Source organism: Amphiura filiformis, chromosome 5 (genome assembly GCF_039555335.1).
Source record: "Amphiura filiformis chromosome 5, Afil_fr2py, whole genome shotgun sequence".
NCBI classification, from domain to species: domain Eukaryota; kingdom Metazoa; phylum Echinodermata; class Ophiuroidea; order Amphilepidida; family Amphiuridae; genus Amphiura; species Amphiura filiformis.
Window position 1 is genome coordinate 31,138,396 of NC_092632.1, and position 26,628 is coordinate 31,165,023.

Here is a 26,628-nt window from a genome sequence, read left to right on the forward strand (position 1 = left end):
GAGTCATCCTTTAAACTGGAAGATTTAGATTTTTGTCCCTTGAAAAATTCCATAGGGGTTCTGGGGGGGGGGTTCTATAATTAAAGACAGAGATAAAAAGTATTTATCGCGTCTGATGTCACTGTCAATTACGATCCTTGATTGGTTTACACAGGTTAATAGCGTTTAAAAGGAAGACCGATCTATCTGGTGCTGATCGGAGAAAAGGAATAGCAGCAAATGGCAAAAAATTACGTACTTTTACCAGGCATAAAACAGCTTTTCTAGGCATTGTTGACATGGTGCCTTTGCGAAAGAAAGTTTCCTACTATAAACACCTAACTTTTGAGATGGTATACATGTTTGAAGGTGCAAAATTGAGCAATAAGGCACCCGGTTATACCGCTGCGTTCAGCAAGTTATCATCACGACACTTGTAAACAAACCGTGCTCGAATTTGATTGACAGATGACGTCAGACGCAATAATTCCTTTTTATCTCTGTCTTTAATTATAATTAGGTCAAATGCAGTGCAAGATTACCTGTTATAGGAAGCATTTTTAACTTTCATATGATTGAAAGTAGGTCAACTCAAGTAATACTTTATTAGATCCATAAGGGAAATTTCACTCCTCAGGTATTTCAGGATTGGTGATGGTTGTGGGATATCAGCATAAGCACACCTCATCATAGGCCTCAGTACATCTTTGAAATCTGGATGCTTCATGGCATATATTATGAAGTTAAAAACACAGTTAACAAATGGAACACCCTTAAGATAAAATGTAACATGTTCAGCATTAATTGGCTGGGTACTGAATTAACAGTAATATAAGGTATGGAATAAAACAAACTAAAAATCCAACAACAACCACAAAGAGGTTTTTGGTGATCGCAATCTCTTGTTTGGCCATTTGTTTCCTTCTTTGAACTGCCATATCTCTGTTGGGATCGTGGCCCTCTTCAATGATTACAAGTTCTGATGCGGAGTTCTGCATGTTGGGACTTTCTAAATTATCATTTATACAGCTGGCAGTAAACTGTGACAAACGTTGTTTCTGTTCCTGAAAATGTTTCTTGACATGAATATAGATCCAGATGTAACTTCCAACTATTGCTAGGAATGGAAATGCACAAAATACAGTTATACCAATGGTGAATTCATTATTATCTGAATATGTAAAAGCAGAACAAACTAAGGCAGGTTTACTGTACCCATATTCAACGATTCCAGTTGCACGAGCAATAAGAAGTCCAGCTACCGGGATGACCCATGCCATTGCCACAAGAATCACAAGCTTCCAGGATGTAAATATCTTCTTGTACCAAATGGGTTTTGTGATGCGGATGAGGCGATTTATAGCAATGGTACCCAATGTCCATATGCTGGTTCCTATGCAGGCATATATCATGACACCGGTCAACCGACAAATCCAGTCGGCTGCTGGTATTGGCCATTCACCTTTGCCAAGGATACTGACAGTATACCAGATAAGTGTAAAGGATGTCAACAGATCAGCTACACCTAAGCTTGTCACAAATGCGTTCGTCAAGGTCTGGAGTTTTTTTGAGAAAGCTACTGCAGCAATTATCATGGAGTTTGCAATAAGTCCAGCAATAGCCACCAATCCTAAAAGGACTGCAAGAAGAATTTGTTCCCCATACAAGACATTTAAGATGTTGCCTGTCATCGATGAGCCTGTTGCAGTATAATTGTTCACATTCATATTGTTGCTGTAGGTAGTTTAAAATCCTTGTCATTACAATTAGGAAGCCTTTGAGGATTTTCAAGGTTCTTTTCCTTACTGAAGCTGGGAATGGTGGACTGAGATTTATATGTTGTCTGCAATCTCCCTTATGAAAGGGAGTTTAATAATATTTTTTTAATTAAACACATTTTGAGACAAGGAGCATGATTCATATTCTCAGAATGTTTGATAGAATTTAAATTCTAGCTTTTCTGACATAAAGGATATAAATGATTTCCTCAAATAGGTAACATACAAACCCAATGTGGTTGAATTAAGTAGGTAATTGGGGTTACGCATCCTGCACATGAACATTAAAGGCTTTTGTGGTTCTGTTGAGTGACGTAAATTGTGTAGCAATGTTCAAAGAGTGATGACTAACTAAAGCTAAGTTAATTTATCATGCTCAGAGAGTAAGATCTCTCCAAAAAAACTCAGCCCTGTAAGTGGTATCAGCAAATTACAAATCTGAGCTCAGAGTGAGTGTCCCAGGAGTTGATGATGATGAGTCTACAGGTTTTGGCTAACACTAGTAACAGGAAGTTCACAAGTGTGTCAGCCCACATTTAGCTTCTCTCCCCTCTACCCACAGGATGTTTACTCTGTTCTAAAAAAGTGAATCCATCTAAAGCTGGTAGTTCTGGTGGATTTAAACCTCAATTGGACCATGAATTTGCTTACAAACTTAGTATTCCACCTACAGATATTTTTAATTCCTCCTACAAGGAGGGAATCATGCCCACCCAGAGGAAAAAACACCTTAGACCAGTTCTCAAATACTATACTGCTGTGGTCTGGCAGATTTCATGGTATTTTCTCCAAAACTAAGCATTTTTTGCCCAAATTATGTACATACCTTTAGACCAACAATTAGCAGTTGATGCCCAAAAGTGTCCATAATTCCAGGTGTGAGAATTGAAAAGAAGTTGGGGGATTGTGTTCAATGTGTTGTCTATCTCCGAACAACATTTCTGTTGATGATAAAGATGGGGTATTATGAAAAGGGCAAGGAAACATCAGCAAAAGCTGTTGTGTAACATGAATGGATTTCTTTAAATTACTAGTAAAGTGGTCATTTTGGCCTGTGTAGTTTTTAGCACTTTGCAGATTTTGAACCATTTTACTTGTTTTTAAATTGGAGATTTTGACTTTTCTTACATAGACCAATACATAAAAGAACATCTTTGTGTGTGTTTATTTTACCTATACAGAAAGAACATCTTTGTGTGTGTTTATTTTCATGGTAGCTGTGCTTTTACTCTACAGTATCTATCTATATGCGACACATTCTGGTCCATGGGGCCAAAGGTGGCCAATTTGAAATTGAGATAAAGGCAAAAATGTGCATTAAAAAACAATAAAATACAGAAGAGAATAAACATCACAAAACTTCAGAACTTAGATCCAAGTATGCTAGACTTTGGTGTTTTCAGTATAATGATAGCCAAATGTACGTAAGATAGTAATTATTACAACTAAATTGTTAAAACTGCCTACTTTGACCTCTATGGAGCAGATTGTGTCACATAATATACTTTTTAAAATGATAAAAATACTTACACGTTTAACATTCTCTCTATTTGACAGGATTGAACCTTCAGCTGTACTTACCTGGTGTAGAAGAACTTCTATCATGTGGAGAGTTGCAAGAGTTGAGTGACAACGCCAGTTTCCAATATCTACTCAGGGCTGGATATGAACAGTTGGAAAGACTTTCGGCAGAGTAACTGTCAAAATTCCTTCAGATAGCCAACATATTTGTGTGGTGAGGAGGAGCCAAATAACATGTTCAGAGTCATGAAGTTAACTAGACAGTCCTACAGTACAGTTTTTGTCAGAAAAAAACTGCACATGTTTACAGTTTGAGAGTGTGCAGAGCGTATACATGGAAGTGGGGTTCTGATTGGCTGAATCAATCGTCTGACAAAGTGACAATCATAGCAACAGGCCGATAATCTGATTGGCCGATTGTGCGTCAAATCGTTGGTCGGCGCAGATCTGCGGCCTTCATCTGCGGTGAACACAAAGTTCCACGTATGTCGCTCATTAACAGGGGGGCGCTCACGTCAATCTGAACAAGGGACTGCCTTTCTTCTCTGAAATCCAGTGTAATAGGTAGATTTTTATTATATTTCATCAAGATGATGAAATGTCTTCACCTGAAATAGCTCCATAAAGATGTACTGAGCAATTTGCTTAAGACCTCTTTATGGAGAGCTATTCCAGGTGAAATCTATGGATGGTTGAACTGTTATCTACCACACAGGGAGTGTGAATTTCAAATGAGGTTACCTGAATAGGTGAATCAATTTGAAATCTACACCCCTGTGGAGGAAATAAAGGTCATATCTTCCATAGGAGGTGTATGGATTTCAACTGGAATAGCCTATTATTCATCTTGGAAAATAAAAGGTTTTACATTACAAGACTGAACTTTGGTTTGAATTCGGATGAAGCTAGTCTTGCTCGTAGAGATGGGCCTCACAGAGAGCGTATCAAAATGATTGAATATGTTATGTAGTATATGCTAGACTAAGTCAACAAAAACAATTATGTTTAAATGAATTTATACAGGAGGTTGACCTATTAAGGAAAAAATATAATTGCTTCATCATACATGCATACAAGTTTGTTTTGCATTCTGTGCAGAATGTGATTTGTAATGCTTCATGGGTATTATTGTTAGATATATGCCTTTGATGAAAGAAAACAAACATTCCAGATAATTTAGTCCCATACCAGAGAGTCCAATATAGAAGGATTTTCAGTAGTGTTATACAGATTGACAAATGTTTTTGTTTCTGGTCATTGTTCAATAAGCATGTATTGTATCAGATCCCAGGCAACAAGAAGCATGCAATATCTTCAAGCAGATCTTAAAATCAAATGGTAGCTGTTTGCTGAATTGACTATACTATTTTTCCTCTTGGCAAGTCAGTGGTGATATGAAGCTGCACTTAATGAAATGAGTAGTGAAGTTAACAACTTGCCAAGAGGGAAAGTAGTAGAGTTTCTGCAGTTAAGCGGATGGAACAATTAGTGGTCCAATTGATATGTTAACAGAATTCTGAGCACTTCATTTTGTGAAAGTCATATGTATGTAATGTCTATATGTAACCCATCACATTGAAGGCATAGTTTAAATTCTTATTAACAAAGTCAAAAACTGTTTTATGTGCTTTAAAATGATTGATGTCGAATACAGAAATTGATACTATGTGACAAATATAGCACAAATTCTATTTGTTTTTTATCAAGACATATTTTTTCTATTGTTTATAAATGTGGGGTTGAGACAGTGGCTGTGTTTCAATGTGATGGGTCACATAAATTACAGAAAATATAGTCTCATATAAGAGGATAATAAAAAAAAAAGTAACATAATTATTATAGAAAGATTTAGAATCATGATCAGCAGGTGGGGTAAAATAAATACTGGTTGTATGAAAATAATAGATTCTGCAATATTTGTATTTATGGCACACTCAAACAAAATGAGGACAAAGTAAATTGAAATGTTGGTGTTGTGAAGAAAAATAATATTTGATATACTGCAGTCCCTTCTATCAAAATGAGACCTAATATGCCCAAGCTATATACTGCACAATGTCCAAGGTGTTGGGCAAATTCTAGCAATAAACCAATGAAAACATACAGATTTTAATGGTAAAGCAGCACAACTTCTGTGATGTTGGTCTCGTTTTGTTTGTACAGTCCCATGATTTATGATTTAAACAATGCAATGTACATTCAGTTTGCTGTTGTAGAGATTCTCAATTTTTCAATTTCTTTCATTATGAAATTGTAAAATAATTGATGACATTATTAATGATATTGACAGAAGTGGTCAGTCTTCTGCTCAAGATAAAAGACTTGTAAATTGTTCCTCCCCTACCAGATCTTATTCTGTCATCCTCACACACTGTAAACTTTTCATCTCACAAGACTAATTTATTTGATACATTAGTTTACTCATGTTATGTTTCATTCATGCTTGTTATAATTAAGTTTGTTTAATTAATATTTTACTTGTAAGCAATGTGATACACTTGCTTTTCTAAGAGCACTGTGTTTGTATATTTATAAGTGTGGTATGAATGAAGATTTGGCTTAAAGTGATGTGGAGATGACTGGTTTGGAATGATCATAAGATGTAGCCAAAGCTCATTCCAAATCTAGAGTAGGCCTTCCCAATGTAGAAGTTGTGAACTCCATTTGGGTTGCAAGTGCAAACTTGGAGAGTGGTGATAATAACAAAACTAATTTTTAAATGGTGATGCAAACTGTCTGACTTTCAACATTATGGGCTTGCATTCCGAGAACAAGTTATGAACCATTGATCTACAGCTAAAAGTTTTTTTGTTTGTATTATAACATGTTTTGAATGTTTGTTCAAATAACATGCCACTTTAGATTATTGATCAAACATGCATACTTTTCCTGAAGTAAAGTGCCATGACCTTAACTATACTGTGTTATAAACATTGTATGTAAACATTTGATAATAAAACAATGCAGTATAATATAAAATGTTGTCATTATTGCAATTCTTTTAGTTTTTTGCACACCTAATTTCCCCATGTTTCCTTGCTCAGGAACATTTTGGGAAGTGTGGTGCAGGGTTAGAGTAGTTGCTTTTGGTTAGACTAGATGCATGGGGTCCCAGGTTCAAAACTTGCTGGGGGTTTGACTTAGGGGGAAAAGTCTGAATTTAATTTAAATTTGGCAACATCTTCATCCTTTGAAGGTGAAGTTAAGCTGTCAGTCACAGAGAGTAGTGTTTATCCAGGCTGTTCCCAATCCATCCAGGTTTGTTAATGGAGAGCCCTTAAGATTATTGCTATTCAGGTACCCTTCTGCTTAAAGCCATAAGGGGCTGTGCAATAATTATGAGCCCTCCCCGGGGGGTAAAATTTCCAAACGGCTCGTCAAAAATTGCTTGACCCCCCTCTCGGCCCGCCAAAAATCGCTTGCCCCCCCCCCTCGGCCCGCCAAAAAAATCTTTGCCCCCTCCCCCTTGCACATGCCAAATTTTGGGATCCCAATTTGCAAACTGTAAATGGTCTATATACCGGGTGTCCCAAAAGTCCCTTAACATTGTGAATTTGCCATAACTTGCGTTGGGTTAATAGTGTTGTTACAAACATTGCACAGTATGTAGATAATTCTTTTAGAAATGTTATGATACCAAACATGCCTATGTGGTCATGACCCTTTGGCATGAAATTAATGGATATCTACCGTACCGTAAAACCCACTTTTATAAACGCAAAATAAGTCTCGTCATTTGAGATGTGAACACGATATAACGTGTTATCATTTTAAAATCTGTTTTGTTTAATTTGGCTGTGTTTGTTTGATTGTTCGTTTGTTTGTTTTCAATGCGTAATCTTCATTTTCTGTTTTATCTTGGTTTTATATGGAAACTACTTTTAAAAGATCTTTTCTGAGGATTCGATGAACAGTTGTACGCGGTACGTTGTTAATGTTCTCCATTGAAAGTCGACGTACTGATCACCTTGGGCTTTTCGCCACTGCTCTTCGTATGACATCAATGTTTGTAGCCGATCTTCCTGTTCTTCCACGTCCTGCCCGAAGTAGATCATGAACAGATCCAGTTGATAGGAATTTTAGCACTAGTTGCTTTAGTGTATTTCGGCTGGGTAGTGCATAATTTACATTAAACTGTTCCCTAAACATTGCTTCAGTGAGTTTGTCCGACTTTGTCTCGGCAAAGAACCATACGACCTGAATCCGTTGATCTATAGGAAATTCATCTTCACTTCAACTGTTTTAAAGTAAAGTTTAATATTGTCAATATATCCTAATTATAATCTAAAACAGCAGTCACGCTTACGCTAAGCCATGTAATCCATGAATGTTCATACCGAAATGTAGCGTGCGCAGTGAGTGAACCAACTCTATTGTTCAGGGAAGCACATCATTCATGTTCTTGAACAAAGAACACATGAGCTTGCTTTTGTGGGTCTGATACACACATATGTACAGTCGCACAGTAAGGTCAAAGGGTCATCAATAATGCTGTTTTTGGTATCAGAATAATTCTAAAAGATCAATCTATATGAATATGTTCTCCATTTTGGTATGAAGTAGGAAATATTTGAGATATGGCCAATTCACAATGTTAAGTTACTTTTGGGACACGCTGTACATGTTGCAAGCGCAGCGAGCAAGAAAATTTGCATATTTAAGCGTTTCCGTACGGTTTTCCTAAGCCTTTTAGAGCGTTTTATTTAAAAGGCGCCCCAAGAATGTGTGCCAAAAATCACTTTCCCCCCCTATTTGTTTGCCCAAAATTACTTGCCCCCCCTCCCCTTTCGCTCGCCAAAATTTCTTGCCCCCCATTTTACATTTTACCCTCCCCAAGGGCTCATAATTATTGCACAGCCCCTAATATACGAGTTGGGTCAAATTTTAATTTTATTCTTTGCCAAAATTTTGACATTAATATCTAATGAGTAGAATAGTACAAATATATCATATGGGTCAAATTTTGAAACGTAAATAAAAAATTAGGGGGGGTGCCGAATTGACCAATTCAGCATCGATTCTGCACCGCCTCCAAGTGGTGAAAGTCACAATTTTTGTGTACTTTGTGCACATTTCATAACAAAATCATAATTTTTCAACGTTTTTTGATATTCAGTTCCGTGTTTTTCAGCCTATTTCTGAATCAAATTCACAGAAAATAGTAAAAAAGCAGCCTCAATCAGACCAATTTTCATGCCTGCATTTGAAAGATTAATTAAGAGCTGGGGTATGAATGTTTGGACAGTATTTATTTTGGGACATTAGAGCACATCAGACATATCGAATTGCATTCTGAATACGAAGAATGTCATTCTGATATCAAATAATTTTGAATTTTTGAAATTCGCAATTTAATACACATTTTATGGCAAATCATTAAAAATTGATATTTTTGATATTTAACAGTACTTGAAGTAAACTTTATAAATCTGATGATTTATACTTAAAGTGTATGTAGGTGGGTTGAAAAGCCTGACGATCAATTGAAAATTTTGACCTTTCGTATTGAAGATATGGATTTTTTTCCCAAAACACCAAAAAAATTAGGTCTTTTTGGGAAAAAATCCATATCTTCAATATGAAAGGTCAAAATTTTCAATTGACCGTCGGCTTTTCCTCCCTGCTACATACACTTTAAGAATATATCATTAGATTTATATAATTTACTACGAGGACTGTTATATATCAAAAATTCAAAAAATATCAAATTTTTATAATTTGTCATAAAATTTGTATTATATTGTGATTTTCAAAAAATGAAAATTATTTGATATCAGAAAGACATGCTTCGTATTCAGAATACAATTCGATAGGTCTGGGGTGCTCTCATGTGCCACAAAAAATACTATCGAAACGCAAGAAACACTCATTTTAGATCCCTTAAGTACGATATTCAACTTCATTATAACCAAAATTAACTGCCCTATTTGTGCAAATTTTTGCTCGCTCCGCCCATAATTGTTTCAAGAATCCAGGGAGGGGGCAACATTATGTATCCATTTTTCAACTCCCCTAATGATCCCCTTTTTTGTTTTACTGAACTCCCTCTCACCTAATGGGTCAAGGCACTGCATGACTGTGCAGTGAACAAACTTGGTTTGTGTTTATTGAGCATTTGGCTTGCCATATCACTGGAGTGAGTTCACTGAACTTTTTCAGGTCAGATGTCAACAAAACAAAACATCGCACAGCTGATCGATCGTGAATTTGCGATGGTTGTGCAATACTTGTTTTCATGTTTTAAAATACTTCATGTGTTTCCGTGTTGAATCACGAATACTCTGAAATCTGATTTCAAGTGCTGAAGTCATAACAAGCGCATGGCAATGGCAGCATCATCTGCGAGACAGGTATGTAATCATTTCAATATATTTAGATTTAAGCTTCCAAGCTGAATTCATGCATTTCATGATTTTAAGCTTACCTAAGGTAATACCTTACTCAAGAACTCTAGTCTATAATCAAATGCAGCAAACCTTTGATGAGCGCGACTAGTACCGTGATGTTGCAAAATCGGAGCTAAACAACGCGTACGGCGCACAGTTCATTCATAAATTTCCACTCGGCAACAGCAGTAAATACGCGATGTAAAATACACGCTTATCAAAGGTTTACTACATTTGATTATAGCTTTGAATTTGCACACGATAGTTCCGGATTCGATGCAACAGATGTTAGCCCCTGGGGTATTTCCAAACGGCTCTCCAAATATTGCTTGCCTTCCCTCTCCGCCCAGCGAGCAGGAAAATGTGCACATTTAAACGTTTCTGTACTGTTTTCCTAAGCCTTTTTCTAAGAGCGTTTTATTCAAAAGGTGCCAAGTGAATGTGTGCCAACCCCCCCCCCCCCTCAGCTTGCCGAAAATTGCCCGGTAATTTACACGGTGTCATGCTTCAGCCAATCTGACTAGATTTTGAATGCAATGGTCTCTAGCCTCGAATGTGAAACTATCGGTGAACAAATTTGTGGCTAGACTTCTCGAGCAACCTGACTGCTGATAGTTTAATAGCATGTTGATAGAGAAATCTATCTAATATCCACACATCGACGACATGATAGTTACTGTGTGGATAGAGAGCGTGGAACTGTAACTACATGTACTTCAGTCACTCAAGCGTTAATTAATTTGAACACAATCATATGCGTGTCACGCAATACACAAAGTGCAAGTTTAGCAAGGTGCCTTCAGTTAAGGTTGATTGAAACATTTCATCCTATTCATAATATATTTTTTATTTTTCATAGGGATCGGGAAAAAATGATCAAGATGTTCGTTTATCAAAGAAACTGACTTATGTTTTGAGACATCAAGCTGTTGCCTTGGGATTTGAGATTGATTCAGGTAAGTACAAAGTCTGAAGAATACAGAAATAAGTTGTAATGTACCTATTATCCAAAATAAAATATACCCGTCATAATTGAAAAGACTGAAAATTATTTAGCATTTAAAGTAAACAGGTTCACAAAATTGAAAAAAATGTCAATCTGAAAGTATAGACCACTTGACATCAATGTTTATCAACAAAGGCGAGGGATTGGTCTTTCGATATGCTCGAACGAACCGCTTCACTGTTCAATGGCTTTCTTGTACTATATGAAATGTGGTGGTGGGAGATTTATTAAAAATACACATGCCCTGAGCAAACTACGATGCGCACGCACACTGCAGGGCAAAGAACAATGGAAAGTGCCATAATGCGTGCGCATACTGCCGGGCAATGACGTCACATGTCAAGTGTTCTATAGAACAGTATGTTCAATAAGCAAAAATGTGTTCAATTTGAGATTATAGTCCCGACTCCGCCATTCTGCCATACACTAACACTTCAGGTAGGGTATGTCACTCAGAGCAGGATCATTTTGATTATTTCTTCATGCACCTGGATAGATACTGAGTTTTGAAATGCCAAAGGACAAAGGTACACTTCTAAATAAAGCAGATTTATATCACAGTGTAATTACGCACTTGATCATTCTGATAATCCAGGCCCTGGTCTAATGGTTCTCTTAGATATTTTGCAGTAATTGCCCTCTTTACTGGTAGTTCATAATTTAGGTGACATTTTTTTCATGTTCAATTTATTTTTCTTATATCCCTGGCAATCAGGTGGTTACATCAATGTCAAGGATCTCTTAGCACACAAGATCTTCAAGGGATATACATTAGATGATATCAAGCATGTAGCAGCATCCAATGATAAACAAAGATTTAGCCTCAGAAATAACACATCTACATGGCTGCTTCAGATATGTGCTAACCAAGGACATTCATTTGAGGTGAATACAATGTCTTTCTATTTTTTTTTTTTTTTCACCAATGACCCCCTCCCTTGCGTATGTCACTGGGCTGATGGTAACTTTCATTGGTTTAAGGTATATAGCGCTGCCTGTTAGATACATGTTTAAATATAATGCATGGTTGTAATATGTGATCGGTGTATATTCTTTGGTTCTCTTCAAGTTTGGTAGTGACATCAATGCTTTTTTACGGTTGCGCTGCAAACAAGTCAACAAACCAACCTTGTATGCATGCGTGTACACTATGCGCAATACCTTAACATGCGCAATTTGATACTGCTACCAGTGAAATACGCATGCACATCACTACCAAACTTGCGGTGAACCAGTGTATAGTGACACGATGTAAATGAGGTAAAATTAAAATAAGGTAAAATTCTTAAATAATTATGTTGTTGTACTGGTGTGTTATAATGTGAATGAAATTTGACATGAATCTATTTATTTGATTTCTTCCGAGTCATCCAATAATGAACAATTATTATTGATTTGTACCTTGCGTTTTAGCTACCAGATCTGGAATTGACTCCAATCACAGATGCTGCAGGGTATCCAACCATCATTCATGGAACCTACTTCAAGCCTTGGGATGTTATTCAAAAGAGGTAAAGCAACCATTGGCGGGTGAATGGACCTACTTATACTATTTGTTTCTGCATGTGACTCTCTTGTAAGAAGTAAGACTTGGATGTTGTCAATGCATCAGTCTATCTTGTTCAAATGGGCTATTCCATTTAGAATCCACACTCCCCCTGTGGATGATTTTGGAAATATATCTTCCACAGGGGGAAAATAAATTTCAAATGGTATGACCACATTAGGTAACTCCATTTTAATTTCATACACCCTCTGAAAAACATTCAAAGATTGTTGAATCTTCCACACAGGGAGGGTGAGTTAAATAAAGTTGGTAAATGTGCTAATTGCATTTGAAATTCACACTCCTCCTATGAAAGTTATTTCCAAGATCTTCCACAGGGGTAGTGTGGATTTTAAATAGAATAGCCATATTAAGGAATTGATCATATCACTAAAAGGGCAAGTTGTGCTCTAAAACTGCTCTTATATCTATTTTTGGATAGGTCTCTTTGTTATAACAACAAAGAAATATGCTCATGAAAGATAAACACATGGACATGTTTAAGGCCAAAACATGATTGGATGAATGAAGCCAATCAACTAGGATGGTTGAAACTTTGGTGATCATAGTCTTCACTTTCATTATGTGAAGTGAAATATGATGCACATTATACTACATCAGTTTTGATGCTCATGAGAAGTGAACAAACTATTAAAGCTGAATTTTAATCATTTATATTTTTCCATTCTTTGACCAACTTAACACTACATATCTCAGAAAACAGTACAATATAGCAAAATCGAGGAAAAGAGGGGTCAGCATTTTTTACTCATATTTTGAAGTTTCATTAGGTTCCCTAAAGTATTCATGAAAATGGTGATGAAAAATTCTCATATCCCCCCTGAGCAAGATACCAGACCCCCCTACAACCGCCCTAAAATATGCTTCTGTTAACCCCTGACAAATTTGAAAATATTGAATTTTGCACACATTTCAGATGACATGTTTGAATATAACACAATGGTTTATCAGTTTATTTTTTCTGTCATGTAATATTACATATTTTCACAATATGAAAATGCACAGCAAGCTTTAAAATTGTTTGGAATGTTCCATTTTCAGCATGAGGGGTGAGACTATATTCTTGTATTTTTAAAATGTTGAAAATGCCTAATTTTCCCCAATCTTTGGTGGAAAAAATAAAAACCTTCATATCTTTTTTTATTTTTTATTTTTTTGTCATAAATTATCCCACTATTGATGTTTACAAAAATGCATTCAAAATCATGGAGACTTTTTTAGTATTTTACTTACATGTCCACCAATTCAGGGCACTTTTAACAATTAGTCAAATGAGGCATTTGTGTTACTTACACTTCTACTTCCATATCACTGCATATGATGATGACTTCAATTCAAAACTGCAACATTTTGTTTATCACTCTATACCACATGACTACGGTGACACAAACATGGAATATTAGCCAGGGTTAGTCCATTATTTCAAAGGGGTGTTTGTAGAAAACTGGGGTATCAAGGTTTTTGCTATATTCCACTGTGTAAAATGGCTGATATTGAGCAGATAATAGCTGTACGGTCTGCTAAATGCTCATATCTCTACCGTATGATGTTAATTAGGAGAGTTGCATTAGCTTGGTCAAACTTAACAAATATGGTTATAACAATAAATAACAAAAGGGTTTTAAAAAAATGATTTTTTTTTAAATATCCAGGTCTCCATGTTCAAAATGTTCAAAATGCCTTAGTTAGTCCTAATTTTAATTTGTGTGTTTTTATAAGAAAATATTTTATTTTTTGTTAAACATTATTCCACTATTGCTGTTTGCACAAATATGCAGTCATATCATTGAGACAACCATTGCATCTTACTTACATGTTCACCAATTCAGTGCATTTTAGCATTGTTCCATTATTGCTGTTTGCACAACTATACAGTCATATCATTGCAGAGAATACCATAACATCTAACAATGTCCACCAAATGCAGTGCATTTTTAACAATTGGTCAAATGAAGCATTTGTTTTTCTTCATGTGTTTCTTACACAAACTACTTCCTTATCACAACAGATGGTAATGAAAAAAAAAAAAATACAATTAACATTATGTCACTGGGGTGTTTGTAGAAAACTTAATCATCATGGTTTTCGCCATATTTCACTGTTTCGTATGTCTAACATTGAAGGGATAATACATAAACGGTCTACCAAAATGCTGACCAAAGTTCAATCAAAACACGATCTGGACACCTTGCAAGAACTCCCCAATGCTTATATTATGCGGAGTTACGTTCCACACTGAGAAATGCCAACTTCTTTGCATTACCAATTGCCCCAACCAAGCCATGAAGTTCTCATACGGTATTCCATCCGTGACAAAGGTTAATGATGATTTTAACAATAAGCATCAAAAGGCTCAAAAAATGTCTTTTGATGTCCTTTATTCTATGTCCAAATCTCAACTATAAATTATATAAGAAATGCTACATAGATTTGAAGCTGTAATACTTATCAAGGTATCTACATTCACATAAAATTGTATCTATGGTGAGTGGAAAATTGCTCACTAGCATTTGAGTTTGGGCAAGCTGTGGCATGCGAGAGAGAATGATCACTCGCCTCAAACAAAATTTACCATTTGCACCTTGTGACTATGACTAAGTATTATGACTGATTTAGAATTCAGATGCACTGTGTTCAGCTTTTTTTTTCAAAATATTTCTGTCATGAAAATGTTCTCCATTTTAGTTTCTAGAATGACACCCATCTATAAAAATGGAATAACTCAGATGTCAAAATACATTTAATTGTCATATTAAGCATAACGGAGGAGACACAAACAAAGGCAGCGCCAGTTTTAGGGGGAGGCAACTGGGGAAAGAGTTCTGATTAGGGGCATTTGTTGAGGATAGCACCCCCGTGGCACCCCACTGAAAACAAATCATATTTTAATTACAAATACACATTAAAGATTAAAAGCCCATATCTTAAAAACATCTGCATTATAAAAATAAAAAAAAGTAGTCCACTTGTGTGTATCTCGTAAATTAAAATATCATCCATGACTTGTATTTCTTTATTTAATTAGTCTGGAATTAAGGGCTCGGATAGCGGCGTTTCACGTATTTTGTATGTGACCTGAGAGCACATCAGACATTTCCAATTGCATTCTGATTACGAGGAATGTCCTTCCGATATCAAATAATTTTGATTTTTGAAATTTACGATATAATACAAATTTGATGGCAAATTATTAAAATTTGATATTTAACATTCCTAAGTAAACTTTATAAATCTAACGATATATACTTAAAGTGTAGGCCTATGTAGCTGGGATGAAAAGCCGACGATCAATTGAAAATTTTGACCTTTCATATAGATATTAAAGATATATTTTCCCAAAAAGACCTAAATGTTTTTGGTGTATTTGAAAAAAAAAATCTATTATATCACAATCACAATTATTTGATATCAGAAGGCTCAAGAAATATGTGAAAACATCACTATCCGAGCCCTTAAACTAGTTTACCTGTGAAAATCAAAAAATAAAAATATATGGAGGTTTCTATTTTTGCATCAAAATATTGGTAACAAATCACATTATTCACTTTTTCTCAAAAAGTGAAAAGTAGGAAAACACCCTCCCCAAAATGGAACAAACCAATCAGATTTGTTACTTTTTCTTTCATATCCGTTAAGATTAATATGTCAACTTAATACCTGCAGAGTATATTTTTCATTCTATATATTTGATCATCTTGAAACTACCCATTTTCTTCTATTCCTAAGGAGCAATTTAACTTAACACATGCAGATTATATTTTTGATTGAGAAGGGGTTTTTCTATATCTTTGTTCATCGTGAAAATACCAATTTTCTACCTTTGTTGATGTTATTGGACCATTATAAGCTACCTTTCTTGAGTGACACCTTTGTATTATAATGGTCTAACCCACACATCAAAATACCTTTGATTGTCATAATAGACAATATAAAGGAGAAACAAATTATTTTTTATTTAAACCAAAATCAAGACTTCAAGTAACCAATTAAATTCAATATATTTACAACATCTGCATTCTAGCATTAGGAAAAAGTAGTCCATTTTCAGGGCCTGTATCCGATAAACTGAAATACTCTCCATGATTTTACTTTTTGATTTAATTAGTCTGGAATAAAACTAGTTTACCTGTGAAAATAAAAGTAATTAAAAGATATGAAGGTTTTATTTTTTTGCGTTAAAAGTGGGTAAAAACGCATTTTTCATTTTTTTTTTCAAAAAGTGAAAAATAGGAAAACACCCCTCCTAAAAATGGAACAAACCAATTAGATTTTTGTACGTTTTCTTTCATATCTGTTAAGGGTAATATATCAACTTAATACCTACAGAGTATGTTTTTTATTGTGAATGGTTTTCTATATCTTTGATCTTTTTCTAGCTTTTTAGATGTAATTGGCCCATTAAAGCAAACTTGAAGATGTTCTAGAGTGATACCTCTGTATTATAATGGAATAGCCCAGGCTTCAAAATACCTCTGATTGTCATCTGAGACATTATAAAGGAGAAACCATTTCTTTTTATTAAACATACACAATCAAGACTTCAAAAAACCAATTAAACTCAATATCTCTACAACATCTGCATTCTAGAATATGGAAAAAGTAGTCCACTTCCGGGTTTATATCTCATAAACTAAAATACTCTCCATGATTTTTATTTCTTTATTTAATTAGTCTTGCATGAAACTAGTTTACATGTGAAAATAAAAAAAATTAAAAGGTATGAAGGTTTTTATTTTTTGTGTCAAAAGTGGGTAAAAAACGCATTTTTCACTTTTTCTCAAAAAGTGAAAATAGGAAAACACCCTCCTAAAAAAATGGAACAACCCAATAAGATTTTTTACTTTTTCTTTCATATCCGTTAAGATTAATATGTCAACTTAATACCTGCAGAGTATATTTTTCATTGTGAATGGTATTCTATATATTTGATCATCTTGAAACTACCCATTTTCTAGCTTTTTTTTTTTTTTTTTGGGGGAGACAGGGGGTCATTTTAGGGGGTCTTGTATCTCGTACTCAGAGGGGTCGTGAGATTTATTTAATGTTACCAGTGTGCATAACTTGGGACACTTGCTCAACCATCAAAGCATGAAAGAAATCTGCCTACCCTCGTTTTCCTCGGTCTGTCTGCTTCTATGAGATATTCCGTGTTAACTTCTCAGGGTTTAAAGAGAATGAAGAGAACACATATACACTTTGCACAAGGAGAACCAGGGGAAGATGGAGTCATAAGCGGTGAGTGCATAATTTTGATGGTAATTGTTAATGTTTGAAACAAACAAGGATTACCTAAAATTATTTATCCCCTTTTTGTTCATGCATATGAGATTGTAGCACATGAGGATGTAGGTCAAATGGGATAGGACCACAAATAAATATTTTTCATATTACATGAGAACAGGGCTAACTAATAGTATTACTCGTATACTTCACAAAACAGTGGACATCCAGCAATTACAGACATCCTCGGTTCCTTCCCCATAAGGGTAAAGCAAACAAGGTAACAATACATAAGACCATGCCGTATATGAAGTATTGTCGTACTGCAAGTATTTACAATTTGTAATTTTATGATGTGTGTAACTTGTTTTCAATATCACACAACATTCTATGTTTATATTTCAGGGATGAGAGCTTCATGTCAAGTAATGATATTTCTAAATCTACAAAAAGCTTTGCAAGGTAATTATTATTTGTTGATACTGTTAAATACGCAAGTATAGCAACATTTAAATATTAATTTTGTACAGCTATATTTAGAATTCACAGATGCAGCATGTTGCCCCTTATGAACCATGTTAATAACCAACTGAAATTCATTGCGTTCATGCATGCACAGTGGCAAGGTCAGGGAGGGAATGCACACACCCCTTTTTGGCTTTGCTTCCCCTCCACTACCTAGCAGTCAAAATGAAACAACATTAGTTGAACTTCTTTTTGGTGATTTTTCTTGCCTTCTACACATTTTACCCATGTTGCCTCTGCCCCCTGCCTGAGGTAAAATGCTAGCACCCTATGAAGATAAAACTTCGCTATTAAATTGCATAAATAAGAAGTACTAAACAGGGGTTCAAATTCAAAATGGATTGCGGGAACTTGTTTAGGTTCTTGCAAAGGGCTTTTGCGAGAACCTTTGGTTCTAACCAAAACCAGGCTTTCAATTCCTGCAAAATATTGAGAAAAACAGGCAAAATGAAAAGGCTATCAGCCTGTCACCACCTTCCCCTCATGTACCTGGCCTTAATTTTTTGGCATTTTTTGGCAGACAATACATGTCGCTTTCACTTTCACAACAATGTTCATGGGTTTCCATTTGTGATCGTACGATAAATTGACAGCTAAAATGAAGAAACTTTTGCCTTGTTTCCTCAACATTTTGGAATTATTGTTTTGGATTAATAAGATTATTAAATCATATTTCTGTTGCAAGTAAAGGAAGCTAAACTGTAACACGACATGCGATCTCAGACTTGGAAGCTTACGAAAACTGGTTCTCCTAGTTGTAATCCAGCGAGAACCTTCAGGAGAACCGGTTCTCGGGTTCTCGTCGGATTTGAATCCCTGCTAAATGTTATTGTTACAACTTTAGTATCCCATCACTTTTTCAGATGGTTTACATTTCTTCTTATCAAAGAATGGTGTAGTTTTAAGCCCAGGAGATGCGAATGGTATTATACATCCTAAGTACTTCAGTCAGGTGCTACGAGTAAGACCTAGTAAGTATACCCAATGTTGTGGTGTAACAGAGGGTTGAGGGGAGTGTGGCAAGTGGTTCAAAGGCATCTAACGTCACCTGTAAATCGAACTCAGGAGCAATTTGTGAAGATTCAAAATTTCTGAGTGTAGCAGTACAACAGTGTTCCCTATGGTTAAATTTGCACCTTGAAAACAAACTGTCTTAAAAGTTAGGTCTTATCATACTATAATTCACCAGAATCTGTCTGTTTGTGTGTTTGTGTGTCTGTTTGTCTGTCCGCCTCTTTTCTCGGAGACCGGGGGTCGCACGTTCCTCAAACTTGGTGGGTGGGTGCAGCTTGGTATGAGGAAGAACGAGTTTATATTGGTTAGTGGGTCAAGGTCACCCAAGCAAGGTCATCCAGGGGTCAAATTAGTAAAAACTGTTTTTCTCGGAGACCGGGGGTCGCACGTTCCTCAAGCTTGGTGGGTGGGTGCAGCTTGGTATGAGGAAGAACGAGTTTATATTGGTTAGTGGGGTGCGTCTTGACCCGGGACAGAACGAGTTTGTATTGGTTAGTGGGTCAAGGTCACCAGAGGTCATCTAGGGGTCAAATTAGTAAAAACTGTCATATGGGCATGAAACTTGGTGGGTAGGTGCATCTTGACCTAGGACAGAACAAGTTTGTATTGATAAGTGGGTCAAGGTCACCCAGGGGTCATCTGAGGTCAAATTAGTAAAAACTGTTTTCCGCCTATTTTCTCGGAGACTAGGGGTCCACGTTCCTCAAACTTGGTGGATGGGTGCGTCTGGACCTCAGACAGAACAAGTTTGTTTCAGTTAGTGGGCCAAGATCACCCGAGGTCATCCAGGGGTCATCTGAGGTCAAATTAGTAAAAACTATTGTATGGGCATGAAACTTGGTGGGTACAGTCAACTTTTGTAGTCAAATTTTTGGAAGGTCATTTTGGGGTCATCCAGGGTCACCCAGGGGTCATCTGAGGTCAAATTAGTAAAAAATGTCGTGTGCGCATGAAACCTGGTGGATACAGTCACCTTTTAGAGTCAAATTTTGGAAGGTCATTTTGGGGTCATCCAAGGTCAAATTACTAAAAACTGTCACATGGGCATGAAACGTGGTGGGTACAGTCAACATTTAGAGGCAAATTTTGGAAGGTCATTTCGAGGTTACATGGGGTCATCTGAGGTCAAATTAGTAAAAACTGTCCTATGGCCATAAAACTTGGTGAGTTGTCACCATCAGCCAGGTAATCGCGACACCCGAGAACCGCCAAATACGGGTAACCGCCTAGTCTTACTATAATTCACCAGAATCTGTTTGTGTGTCTGTTTGTCTGTCCGCCTCTTTTCTCGGAGACCGGGGGTCGCGCGTTCCTCAAACTTGGTGGGTGGGTGCAGCTTGGTATGAGGAAGAACGAGTTCATATTTTTAAGGTCAAAGGTCAAGGCCGGGGTCAAGTCCAATTGAAGTCTAATTTCAAATTGCCCCTATGGAGCTCAAACTTGGTGGGTGTGTTGACCTTGGACTAACAAACAAAAGTTTCCACGGTGACCTTTTCGTCAGACCTACGGTTAAGAGGTCATAGGTCAAAAAAAGGTAGAAATTTCAAATTGCTCCTATGGAGCTCAAACTTGGTGGGTGGGTGGATCTTGGACTAACAAACAAAAGTTTCCACGGTGACCTTTTTGTCAAACCTACGGTTAAGAGGTCATAGGTCAAAAAAAGGTAGAAATTTCAAATTGTCTCTATGGAGCTCAAACTTGGTGGGTGTGTTGACCTTGGACTAACAAACAAAAGTTTCCACGGTGACCTTTTCGTCAGACCTACGGTTAAGAGGTCATAGGTCAAAAAAAGGTAGACATTTCAAATTGCCCCTATGGAGCTCTAACTTGGTGGGTGGGTGGATCTTGGACTAACAAACAAAAGTTTCCACGGTGACCTTTTCGTCAGACCCACGGTTAAGAGGTCATAGGTCAAAAAGGTAGAAATTTCATATTGCTTGTATGGTGCTCAAACTTGGTGGGTGAGTGGACCTTGGACTAACAAACAAAAGTTTTCATGGTGACCTTTTGTCAGACCTAGCCAAAGGACACACCCTGATTCTGAGATCTGCGAAAGCCAATAATTATGATAGCCGAAAACCGCGAGATACGGGTAACCGCCTAGTACTAGTAATTGGAAACTTTCTTAATACCTGAAGGTCTTGTTAAAGTACCATAATTTTTTTGCCAAGGGTAGGGGGTTGGTTTGACAGGTGTTTAATTATTTGACATTGTTTTGGCACTGTTTTGGAGTAGGTGATATGGGTAGGATAATAGTTGTTGAAGTTTGTGAACTCAGAAATAAATAAAATTCATAAATTTCAACCCATTTCAACCAATACTGTCAAAGCCTTGTTAGTGTTTCTAAGGTCAAATTTCCTTCAATGGCGGACAAGTCTCAATTTTTGGCAAAGACACTTACATGTAAAAAAACCTGTTAAAACATGCCCAAGCCATAGCCATATTGATGATATGTATTTCTTCTTCTTTTATTTTGCAGGACAGCAGATACAGTTTACAGTACAAGACTCATGACCTATATATCTATGTGATGACCTATTTCTGTGTTATTTAACTTAACATCTCAAAGACACTGATTGGAGGAGATACTAATTTCTGTCTTGTGTATGCAATCACAGGATAGATTTTCAAGCTATCACACAGAATCATATATTACATCTAAAGGTGCTTTTTATTTACCTGGGGTAGTGATGACATCAACTCCTTGACCCAGTTGTGACTAGGGTTATAGCTAGCAGAGTGCTTGGTAGCAATTTACAGAAATTTGATATTTCTTGCAACATTTTACCTATATGCTGGACACTTTTAAGGATAAATTCAGTAAACACAATAGAGTTTAAATGGTGGGTTCCAGCATTGATCTAACCTTGAGTGGCCTCAGAAGTGATCATAAGCCTGCTCTTTTTGTGAATACTATTATTAGAAATTGGGGTTACATCACTTCCTCAAGAAAGCAATAAACACCATACCAGGCTTAGAATGGCATAATACCATCTAATGGTCATATAACAGTGACTCAATACTCCAGTATAAATGTTCCATATTATTTTGGAACATTGCTCAGGTATATGTGATGCGGTCAAGCAAAATCAGTTGGAACTCGGAAATATTAAATTTTCAGTTTCTTATAAGGATAGTAAAACACATTTACAAAGCTGCATTTTGCAGAAAACCCCATTGAAATCGAACAACCAGTTCCAAAGATATGAGCAATTAAAGAATTTCCAAAACAACAGGAAACAAAAGGAATTATTTCCTTTGTTTGCCTGCATCTCAAAATCAATATTTCCGAGTTTCGACTGATTTTGCTTGATCGCATCACACATATAACTATCACCTGAAAATGTATCTATCAGAAAATGTTATAAACTTCAGATTTAGGATTTATTTCTATATTGCTGGCCACTTTTGATAATGTGGCTGACACAATGAAGACCACAGCATGGAAGGAAACTATATTTTGTGATGTTTAGATCCATTTACTTTTCAGTAAATAACATAAAAATATCATAAACATGTATAATAGCGTATTATGTGCAATTTTGTTATGCAATTTTGTTATATTTTTATTAAAGATATTTGCTAAATTTGGTTCTGATGAACAATAAAACTTCATATACTTTACAAATTATTTTGTTTTAAGTTCTTATATCTTTTGACAACACTGAAGTTATACATGATGATAAGAAATACATGAACACCGAAGAGAAGCCAATTTGCACAAGCTGTATTGATGCTTAGCAGCAAGCCACTGATTTTGATTATACCCCTTTTCAATTTTTGACCAATTTTGTTGTGTAAATAAATTAGTCGTTTGTTACTTTGCTATTGGTATAAATTAAGCTTTAGGTATCTCTTCTTCAAAATGACATTTTATCAGTGCTAACCACTATTACTGCATGTGTCCCACCCTGGGGATTTGGAAGTATCTTTTCACTACTATTCCATGTCAGGTTGATGTGATGAAACATCTTGCTTCCATATAAACTCCTTGTGATATGCCGGTCCTTCATCGCAACTATTAGAGCATGTATACACCAATAAAGTCCCCCAGTCAATACTTTCATTTACACTGTCAACGTTCAGATGGATTAGCAGCTGTGGCATTATCTGAAAAAAAAATGGTATATTTATTTTATGGAGATTACTCCTGGCAATCATCTTGAATTGTGCAGGAATTATTTGATTTGATTATTTGAAGTATACTGTTCAACTTTTCAAAATTTATGAAATCAACTTTGACATATTAAATAAATTTTTTTTTTTTTTAATTGTTAAGTGTGATGATCTTATGAATGGTGCTATATAAACCCTGTAAGATTAGATCTTAATATTCAGAGTACTGCCCTAGGTCACAACTGGGTCAAGGGATGCTACACAGCTTGCTCGATGATGTGATGGTGCTGTGATTCAATTAGCCAATCTGAACCCTACTGTTGTGTTTACGCTATAAATAACGCCAAATCGGCAGAATGCTGAAAAACCTCCCCAAATGCTATAGACAAATCTATTTATAAGAATCTTTGCAAAAATTGATTTGTGCAAAAGCAAATATTCTGACCCTGGTTATGAAAATAATGAACTAAAAATACATGTAGCAAGTGAATTTTCATATTCAATGAGGGTCTGCAACCTTGTCTCTTTCTCAACACTCCCGGAAACACCATCACAGTTTGGTAAGGACAATTACTTACATTTTCAACATCATAACCCTGGCTGTATGAACTTATCAACCTAATATTTTTGTACATACCTGGAATTCGAATTGCCTTGGCGACCCACAGCTACATGGAGGGATATCTTCTGCTGTTGGTTTGTTGTCATTAGAAACCCACAATGGTTGGCCACCTCTTTGATGTCTTAATACCTGCAAAAACAATAACAATGTTTCAGTCTTTTAAACATTTTATAATAGAATATATATGATATACGAGGCCAAAAAAATTATGAACATTCAAAGAAACCAAATAATAATACACTTGAAAGTGTCACCATTACTGGTGCTTCAACTATAAATAGTGCTTCATAAACAAAAAAACAAAACAAAAAAACACATAAATAGTGCTTCCCAGCAAACACAAAATGTTTTCTTTTAGGAAATGTTTTCAGATAAAGTTTGCTCAATGCATGTTTGAATCATTGAATGTTTTAAAATAGCACATTATAAAACCAATGTTATTAATATTGTTGACAAAACATTTTCTTTCACTTTCAAAATGACTTGTAGTAAAAACATTTTACAGACATTTTTTCAACATTTTGAAAGTACTTATTGATAATTATCAAACATATTTATGATCTGTTTGTACCACAATTTAAATGGCATTTTTTTCGGGGAACAAATTAAAAATAAGTGAAAACAACTGATTGCTGAGGGAAATACATATACGGTACTATAGTTCATACCTGTTCTGGTTCCTTGTCTACTCGCTTTTTGAAAGCCAGGAATGTCTTGTCTTCTTTTGTTTCTTTCACTGCCATCTTCTGTAATTCTTCTATTTTGAAGTCTTGTGTCTTTTCATCAGCCCCTGACTCTAGATACTTGGAATATTTTTCATCATCTGACTGCTGGTCTTCATCACCTTCATTCTCTGGTTCTGTGACCAGTTCAAATTCAAGAAAAAGAAATCCCAGATCTCCTATAAAATTAGAAACAGTATGAAAATAAAGTGAAACAAATGTTCTCCTGGGGTACATCTTTTAAAAATCAGTTCTGCTAGGAGTTGTAGCTGTGGAGTGTGTGAACACAGATGTACAGCTGGCTGAACGTGTGAACAGAGCAATATCAGAACCAGAAAGCAATAGAATCTAAACATTTATTACTGCACCAGGCTGCGACAAATCGCCTGTCCGATAGCCCGGGGCAATCACATTTTTTGTCGGGCAATTAAAACTCTGAAGAGCTGTGCCCGATCGGGCAAGTCTAAATTTAAACCAATTAAAGCTTGATGATTTAAAATGGAGTATTTCTGTCCAACTTGGCGTGTTCACAGAAGTAAAAAAACGTCAAAACAAAGTAGAAAACTTCTTCAAATGGAACTCAAATTTCGCTAGGCACTCGTATCCCACACCAGACATGCAGACATATACATGTATATATGCTAATGAACATCATGCCGTTACGTGACGTATTGGAAGTTTGGCCAATTATAGAACCTGTTTCGTGCAAATATCATGACGTCAATGACGTCAGCTGGCCATGTATTTGCATATGATTGAGATTGAGATGTACTAGTGGTTGGCGAAATACGTAAATCGCCGTGGCTTTACTGACAAAATTTCACATTATTTTCCACATGTAGAAAAAAACAGTGAAATAATTGAATGAAATGTTCATTTTTTATGCATTTCATGAATACTCATTTATTTATCAACTTAACTGAGAAAAGTATTGGATTTCCGTAAGAATGAAACTGACAAATTCGGCACACTTACGGTACTATGCACTGCACTGCATGATGTGTACGGTATGTGACTTTGTCGACAATTGTTGCCGGAATATTGGTTAATTTCGGGCAATTTCGGGCAACCAATTTTTGATATTGCCTGCCCGATCGGGCAAGCTAAAAAATAAAATTTGTCGCGGCCTGTACTGCACATTTCAAAAATCGCAGTAACCGAGTGTGCATCGGCATCACTAAAAATGTATATCACGCTGGTCTAACTAACCACAAAGGCTTATAAATGGGATTTACTGAAATTTGTGAAAAGGTCAATTGGAGTTTTCACCACATCGGGCCATTGATCGACAGTGTTTACAATATTTGTGAAATTCTGTAATTATTTGTGGAGCACCATAGCACTGCCAGATGGAACTAGTGATGTTTTTAATGGGAATTTAAATATTGTTGCAAAAAAGACCTCTTAAAATTTAATGCCTCCTTTTGAAAAAAAAGGGGCATTTATCGGTATACATCATTACATGTACTTTTATTAACAAATTATTATGGATGGTATATGCTTACCAGGATCCCCACAGTTCATCTTATGCCCTTTTTTCCAATCAATAGTCTGATGCTCTCTGCTACAGTATGATGCCGTGTGGCACTTTGAGCATCTCTTCCCTCCCAAACATCCACATACACGACACAGACTGGTTTCAAAATCTTCCGGATTGGGATGGTTCTCTGGCTTTTCTTCATCCTCGTTGGGTGGTTCATAATCATAAAATTGATTGGTTCGTGACAGCTGCGAGCGTAATACTAGAAATGAGTTACTGTTATTTCTCTTGTGACATTCAGTGTTTTTACACAGGAAAACAAATACAGAACGATGGAAACATGAGTCTTTGTTTGGCACTGGGGCGTAAATTTGGAGCACAAAAACACATGGTTTTCCACAAGTTTGACAGATCAGCTCATCGTGTTTTGGTAGATTTTTAAGCTCTAACCATGCTGGCTTTCCACCTACTTTGCTGGGGAAGAACCGACTGAATAAACGGCAGTTATCTACTTTCTCAATGAAGCCAAGCTCCACAGTGTTGGTGCTCATGGGCGCCGCCATATTTAGACTCTGTCAACTTGATTGTTTTACGTAGCGGTATTTGCTGCATATTAAAAGTTTTTGTAGTCTCAAATATCTGCAAAATTATATCAAATATAAAAATATTATATACTTGAATTATTCTCGTCG

At 36.0% G+C, this 26,628-nt stretch overlaps 3 protein-coding genes across 3 annotated transcripts in view; 2 read left to right on the top strand and 1 right to left on the bottom strand.

Annotated features, from left to right (window-relative positions):
* LOC140152961 (nuclear pore complex protein Nup133-like) overlaps positions 1–6,257 on the top strand; it is a 54,763-nt gene extending 48,506 nt beyond the window's left edge. Inside the window, exon 34 of the mRNA XM_072175515.1 lies at positions 3,315–6,257. Coding sequence (XP_072031616.1) covers positions 3,315–3,454 — 140 coding nt within the window. The 3' untranslated portion in view covers positions 3,455–6,257. The remainder of the gene's footprint in view (positions 1–3,314) is intronic.
* A 3,188-nt stretch (positions 6,258–9,445) lies between these two features.
* LOC140152965 (tRNA 2'-phosphotransferase 1-like) lies at positions 9,446–22,513 on the top strand. The gene is made up of 8 exons (XM_072175518.1): positions 9,446–9,628; positions 10,524–10,620; positions 11,386–11,555; positions 12,084–12,181; positions 17,378–17,472; positions 17,863–17,919; positions 18,846–18,953; positions 21,476–22,513. Exons 1-8 carry the CDS (start codon positions 9,599–9,601, stop codon positions 21,508–21,510), a joined length of 690 nt encoding a protein of 229 aa, XP_072031619.1. The 5' UTR covers positions 9,446–9,598; the 3' UTR covers positions 21,511–22,513.
* A 269-nt stretch (positions 22,514–22,782) lies between these two features.
* On the bottom strand, positions 22,783–26,518 carry LOC140152964 (programmed cell death protein 2-like). Its single transcript, XM_072175517.1, has 4 exons — positions 25,962–26,518; positions 24,403–24,635; positions 23,750–23,863; positions 22,783–23,106 (listed from the first exon to the last, which is right to left on the bottom strand). Exons 1-4 carry the CDS (start codon positions 26,497–26,499, stop codon positions 22,936–22,938), a joined length of 1,056 nt encoding a protein of 351 aa, XP_072031618.1. The 5' UTR covers positions 26,500–26,518; the 3' UTR covers positions 22,783–22,935.
* Between the last annotated feature and the right edge of the window lie 110 nt (positions 26,519–26,628).